At 44.6% G+C, this 7,240-nt stretch overlaps 1 protein-coding gene across 1 annotated transcript; it reads right to left on the minus strand.

Annotated features, from left to right (window-relative positions):
• Positions 1-1,113: 1,113 nt before the first annotated feature.
• On the minus strand, positions 1,114-5,604 carry GPR139 (G protein-coupled receptor 139). Its single transcript, XM_051847941.2, has one exon. It carries the CDS (start codon positions 5,495-5,497, stop codon positions 4,715-4,717), a length of 783 nt encoding a protein of 260 aa, XP_051703901.2. The 5' UTR covers positions 5,498-5,604; the 3' UTR covers positions 1,114-4,714.
• Between the last annotated feature and the right edge of the window lie 1,636 nt (positions 5,605-7,240).

The raw sequence follows: 7,240 nt of genomic DNA on the forward strand, positions 1-7,240 counted from the left end.
GTTACAATGCCACTAGCGACACCTGCGTCCCATATCAGAGCATCTCAGTTCCGGTCCTGGCTTCACTCTTCATTCCCTGCTAAGGCATACTCTGGGAGGCATCAGGTGATGCTTCAAGTAGCCGGGTCCCTGCCATTCATAAGGGAGACCTGGAGTAAGTTCTAGGCTTCTGGCTTGGGCCTGGCCCAGCCCAGGCTGTTGCAGACATTTGGGGAAGAGAACCAGGTAATGGGAGACCTCTGTCTGACTTTCAGACAAATAAATTAAAAGTTTAAACTTGCACAATTTTCTAGATAAGATCAGCCTTTCAGAGATCTTCAGGGACTCGTGAATGGCCATACATCTGGTGAATGGTGGAGCTGGGACAATGTCCCATTGCTGACGGTGAAGTCCAAGCTCTGAGCCATTGTGCCGTATCTTCACTCACTCCTACAGCCATTATTGTCTCAGGGATGTACAGAGGGTGCCATCAGGAGGGAATTTAGGTTTAAATCCCATGCACTGCCTAATTTAGGATGACAGACATGAGAGTTCAGTGGTTTTAGGAGGCATGATGTGGAATCTGGTCTTTGCCAAGCACCCAACACAATGTGTGACTAAGACATCCACTTAAAAGTTTTAATCAGCAGTGTGAAACTTGGAGGACATAATAAATCAAGTGAAATAATCCAGAAAGCCAAATATCACATGATCTCATTTCTATAGACTCATGGAAGTGGAGATTAGAATGGTGGTTACTGCAGGCTGGGGTGGGTGGGAGCAAGGGATGGGGAACTGTTGGTGAAAGAATACAACCTTTCAGCTATGCTGGGGGAATAAATTCTGACAGCTACTGCATAGTAGGGTGACTAAACTTGTAAATTATCATCGTGTGCTTCAAAACAATTAAGAGAGTAAACCTCAAATGTCTCATCACAAAAATGATACGTAAGTGAGGTGATGGGTATGTTGATTAGTTTGATCTAATCACTCCATCTTCTATATACATATCAAAATCCACATTGCATTGATTGCATACAATTTAGATCTGTCAGTTAAAAATATTACAAAATGCATCAATGTACTGCAGTTGTTTGAAAACACACGTGAATACCAAACATGAATTTTGCACCATATTAGAATTTATTGTAATACAAACAAGTCCAAACACAATATATTATCTAATTAAGAAAATATGAACATTTACTATTTTTCTATAACTTTCTATTCCATTCTTTAAACCGGAATGGCCAACAGTAGAGTTTTTTATTCACTTCAGATGGGCTCCCCATGTTGGACCAGTAGGTACCAACTGTGCAAAGCAACCTTTTCCAATTGTGGAATGTTTGCAAATGGAAGTCCATGCCTGCTCACGGTCTGTCCTCTATGATTTGTCTGCCATCCCCCTCATCTCCTTCCCCACATGCTATTTCAGCCTGTGAGTTGCTCAATCAAAAGCCACAGCACGTTCGTGTGTAGTGTCGCTGCAGTGCCCTGCCAAGGACACAAATCATACAGCAAGGGAGACACAAGTTAACAGTCTTTGAAAGAGGCACGGCAAAAACCCAAGATAAGGCAATTACTTGAGTGCCATCAGCAGCAGCTGTTTACATGACAGGCTTCAAAATTCAGGCTTTATTTCTAAAACTGGCCTAAAAAAAAAGTCTTACAAGTTCTTAAAGAACACACACACACACACACACACACACAACCAACAATCCTTTTCCATTATTGTCCATAATTATTATGATAAATAATATCATAAATTAAAAGTCCTTAGATGATCTGAAATAACTTTTAGGAGAAACGTATTAACTTAACCCGATGGGTATTCCTACACATTTAAAGCAGAAGACAGAAAATCACTAGAGAGCCTTCAATAATCAGAACTTCAGAAAATATTGTTTAGCAAAATATAAAATATAGTCAAAGAAAAAACATTACATTAAGACATTAAAATAAACGGGTATCTGAGGAAAACATTTCAATGCACACTCAGGTGTTAAACATCAACCATTACCTTTCACATACAGTCTACGAACGTGGAACAGACAACTGAGATTCACATACTTATTTTCCATCTTATGTACATCCTTAAAAAGAAATTGCTTAATATTTATAGATATTGCACTTTTACTCATTCACATGTAGCTCAAACTAGCATTTTTTAGAGCTATGTTTTTAAAAATAAATAAATAAATACATTATATATATATATTCAGTATAGGTAGCCTTTGGTCAATGTTCATTCATAAAGGGGTATGGTGGAATTGAGTGAACACATAGCCAACTACACATGCTTGGCAAACAAGAGACAAGGAGAGAGAAAGGCAAGTTAAGGGACATGAGGGAATCTGCCCACCACTGCAGTCAATGAACATAGGCCCTGGGGAGTGAGTGAGAGGCGAGACAGGCGTCTGTCTCTTAGCCGAGTGTCTTCACGAACATCTACTAATGGGAACCCGTGTTGTCTGAACATTCTCAGATACGTTAGAATCAGATCAGACAATATGGTCCCTAAACACAAGCCAATTCTGTCTTGCTTTCAAACAAAGAGACAGCCACCTGCTTCAATGCTGGGGAACTTAGCTGCAGGTTTCTTAAAGGGATAGACTGTGATCTCCAACATGGCTCTTTCCTGAGGGCTCGGGAAAGGTAACTTTGGCTCTGTCAGGTGTGCTGTGTTTTGCGCTGCCTTTAGAATTGAATATTTGGGTCTACAATCATTTAAAAGGAGTAGGAATTAAGATCATCAAGATTAATGTGGATTGAAATGCTATTGCAGGGGCCAGCGCTGTGGCATAGTGGATAAAGCTGCTGCCTGCAGTGCCGGCATCCCATAGGGGTGCCGGTTCAAGTCCCGGCTGCTCCACTTACAGTCTAGCTCTCTGCTATGGCCTGGGAAAGCAGTAGAGGATAGCCCAAGTCCTTGGATCCCTGCACCTGTGTAGGAGACCCGGAGGAAGCTTCTGGCTCCTGGCTTCGAATCTGCACAACTCAGGCCATTGCAGCCATTTGGAGAGTGAACCAGCAGATGGAAGACACGCGGCCTCCCACCTCTGCCTCTCTGTAACTCTGCCTTTCAAGTAAATAAATAAATAAATATTTTTTTAAAAAAACATTGTGTTAGTATTGAGGGCATTGGCTAAAGTGTAGGGCTTGAGCTGCCCTAGGGGCTTATCTATTTCATTCATTTATAGCAAATTCCCTTAAAAAGCACAGACATGTCTTCCAATTTAGGGACAAAATTCAGTAAAGATCCAGCCTGGGGAACCAAGTGTTCCAGGTGGACTGTCTGCTGTTTATTTGGTCATCAAAAATATCATACAATTCCCAAATCATTTAGAGAGATTTCTTCCAGTACAGGGATGACTTCAAACACCAAGAATTCAGGACAGGCATAAAAATAAGAGGAACTCCAGCACGGATTTCCCTTTCAAAACACATCACTCGACACAGAAGGAGCTAAGAGAATCCAGCATGTGTGTGGAAACCCCTATTCATTACATCCTAGACCTCTTCTTGCCTTAACAGGCAAAGGGCTAATCAATAAATAATAAAGTTCTATTCTATCATTTTGCCAAGGATCTGGGTGAAACAGTTTCACCAAGAACTGGCCGAGCCCTTGCAAGCCATGTGTGTTAAAGGCCAGACAAGAAGTCAGCAGGGCACTTTTCCATGTCAATTGTGTCTGCATTTGTGGCCTAATGGGAAAGCCAGCCAGACTCTGAGCCAGGGCTGAGAATGCCTCCTTTCATACCAGAGAGCTACAGTTCCTGCCCCTTGAATATTAAATTCAGTTAGGAAGTCACTTCAGATAAAACAATTTGGTGAGGGCTTCAGCAAGCAAGGGGGCAGGGTTGGCAACTGTCCACATGAAAGGCTTCTCCAGGAAGCAGACGCGGTATCACAACAAGAAGCAATTTGAGCCAAGGGACTGTATACAGCTGACACTGGATGGATTCAAACAATGGCAAGAGTGGGCTTTGTTTTTTGTTTTTCTGGGCTCAAGATTTCCTCCTTTCTCCTGCACAAGGCAGGGTCTTTGTGTTGGAGGAGATAGATAAAAACTATACATAATGGCAAATAGAAAACTACAGAGCAGACCTCAGGCCTGAGGGTCACTAGCTGTGTTGGTTCGGAGGTCCTGGCCAGGGTTTGGATGAGATTCAACACTCCCCTAGACCCATAGTGTCACTTACTCTGCAACGAGGAGGGGCCAGGGCCACTTCAGGACTACAACCTGCTCTAGGACAAAGGGCACCTTGGAAAAGTCCCAAATCAGTCAGCATCGTTAGCTGCTGGCAACGGCATGGGGGAGCGATGGATGACCTTGGCTCTCGGAAGAAGAGCGTGGGCTCAGCTACTGTGGCTTGGTGCGTCACACAGATGAGCAGTTCCCGGTGTTGGTGGATGGTGCCAGTACCAAGTCACAGGCTATTTCTCTACCTTGTGTGTCCTTAGCACTCACAGCATGACACTTCAAATCTCCAGCAGCATCTTCAAACCGGCAGGAGCTGCGGCTGGCTGCCGACACGACTTGGTGAAAACAAACGTGTCAATAAAAACGAGATCCATGCTCCCCTTTCTTCTCTTCCATCCTTCCTCACCTACCAGTCTATGGAGACAGGAAATCGGATTAGCACTCTTAAGGAGAGCTGTTCAGCTGTGCGATGGGACATGCTCCCATCTGGAAATGGATTAGACAGAGGCATCTGGTGCCAGTCCTACAGGATCAAGGGGAAACTTTTATAGGCTTTCCATTTTTGTCATACTGGTATACCAGCATCTTAATACAGTGCGAGTTCGCTGGTGAGATCCAGGGGCTACTTGTTATGGAAAAGTTATGGTTGGTGTAGAACTGTACAGGTTGCTTTTGGCACTTGAAGAAGGCCTTGAGCGTGGCGGCCGCCATGGTGCGGAATCGCTTGCTAATGAAGCAGTACAGGAAGAAGTTGATGGCTGTGTTCAGAAGGGCCAGCATGTTGGCCACGTCGGACACGATGTGCACCAGCCAGGGGTTCCGGATAGGGGCCCCATAGAGGTGGTAGAGAATCATGATGATGCGAGGGGCCCACAAGGTGGCAAAGATGGAGGTGATGGTGAACAGGATGGCAGTGGTCTTCCCCGTGGAGTAGCCACGGAGGCGAAAATTGCTCTTCCTCCTGAGCTTGTACACGATGATGGAGTTCAAGATGAAGAAGATGGAGCAGGGCACCAGGTACACGGTGAAGCAGTGGGTCCAGATGAGGACGTGGTGCATGGAGGTACTGATGTAGTCTTCAGTCCAGATGTTGGGCCACCAGTAGTAGGGAATGCTGGTCAGGAAGCAGGTAACGTACACACTGACAATGACTTTGCGTGTGCGGGCTGGGTAGGAGACGGTGTGGTATTTCAACGGGTGGCAAACAGCGATGTACCTGTCGATGGTTAACGGCACGGTGATCCAAATAGAGGTGTGGATGGAGGAGAACTCCAGCACCTCTATGACCTTGTTGGGGACTGGAGGCATCTGCATGTTCAAGATGAAATCCTCCAACAGGAAGTCCACAAACACAATGAAAAAGAGGACCAAGATGTCGGCGGCGGCGAGGGCCAGGAGATAGTTGTAGGAGGACTTCTGCCTTCGAGCCACCAGCTGAGACAGAATGATCACTGTCAAGATATTGGCTGTGGAGAGAAGAGAATCGGGGTTATCTCTGGAGCAAAGATGACTTCCTCGGCTGCTAGAGCCCTGGGCACAGGCTTACGGGTGCACTTCCAGGGACGTCAAAGGGACCGAAACAATGCTTGTGAGGAGCAAGCTCTGCATGACCAACCATGCCTCTTACACAGTGTGCGCATGACTGCAAAGTCATATCCCTGTTCTTTTCTGTGTGTTCCCCACCCGAGCAGGTGAGGTGGTGCTGCCATTAGCCACGCTTTAGGAATGAATCTTGGGCTCGTAGAGCTTAAGGAACTCAGAGGCACACTGTGAGTAGGCTGTGATGACAGGAACCAACTTACGACTCCTCATCCCATACCCCACGTTCTTTGCTTTGTCCTACTGCAAGGAGAACACAGGGCTGCCATGGGCTTTCCTGCTATGTATGTGTACGTGGGTGGAAGACTGGACATAGAACTTCTTAAGAACCTTTTTGGAACCTGGATCTTTTTTTTTTTTTTTTTTTTGACAAGAAGAGTTAGACAATGAGAGAGAGAGACAGAGAGAAAGGTCTTCTTTCCATTGGTTCACCCCTCAAATGGCTGCTATGGCCGGTGTGCTGCGTCGATCCAAAGACAGGAACCAGGTGCTTCTTCCTGATCTCCCATGCAGGTGCAGGGCCCAAGCACTTGGGCCATCCTCCACTGCCTTCCCAGGCCACAGCAGAGAGCTGGCCTGGAAGAGGAGCAACCGGGACAGAATCCGGCGCCCCAACTGGGACTAGAACCCGGGGTACCCACGCCGCAGGTGGAGGATTAGCCTAGTGAGCCGCGGTGCCGGCCAGATCTTTTTTTTTATAAGGGGGATTTAGAATTATAGGGTCAGGAGAGATCATGACCTGGAGATTAAGTTTAAAATAAAACAGACTTATTTTTGGAGTAGGGAATCTACACACTTGGTACAAAATTAAAAACAATAGCAGAGCAATGTAAACTACATACTTGGTACAAAATTAAAAATAATAGAGCAGTGCAAACTTCTTTCCTATTCTTGTTCTCCAACACCTAATTTCTATTTCTTTGAGGAAATCAGTTAGTAAATAATCTACTTGTATCTGGGTCAATATAGCGTGCATGGTCTGTTTTGTGCAAACAATAGCAATGCATTGTTTTTCTTGGAATCAGATTCATTTTGAAAATGTATCCGCTTAATTTCTTTTCAGTTTTAAAAATAAAAGTCTTCCAAATAAGATGGATTTAGAAAGTTATTAGAGACTCACTCCAAGATGATATTCCAATGGGTGATATCTGGAAGTTACTCTACACATTCATTGTCACAATCAAACTTGACATTTGAACATGGCCAATCCTATCCTACAAGAAAGGGTCTGAAAGCTTACATCCCTTATCTGAGGTCCAGTGGCAGAGCTGGGATCCCTCTCTCTCATCTTTGTTCTTCCTTTCTTAGTAACAGTTTAAAAAAATCATGCAATCATTCCATGTAAGAATGTATCACAATAAATCTACCCACACGACCCTGTGTGCTCATCAGGCAAGTTCAGCAAGTTTAAACATTTGGCCATGTTTGCTTCCACTCTTTTTTATTTATCAATTTGTT

Source organism: Oryctolagus cuniculus, chromosome 19 (assembly GCF_964237555.1).
Source record: "Oryctolagus cuniculus chromosome 19, mOryCun1.1, whole genome shotgun sequence".
In the NCBI taxonomy this organism is placed as follows: domain Eukaryota; kingdom Metazoa; phylum Chordata; class Mammalia; order Lagomorpha; family Leporidae; genus Oryctolagus; species Oryctolagus cuniculus.

What these genes read in the sequence shown, in the direction of transcription:
- GPR139 (XM_051847941.2), bottom strand. Translation starts at nt 5,497, where the DNA reads ATGCAGATGCCTCCAGTCCCCAACAAGGTCATAGAGGTGCTGGAGTTC.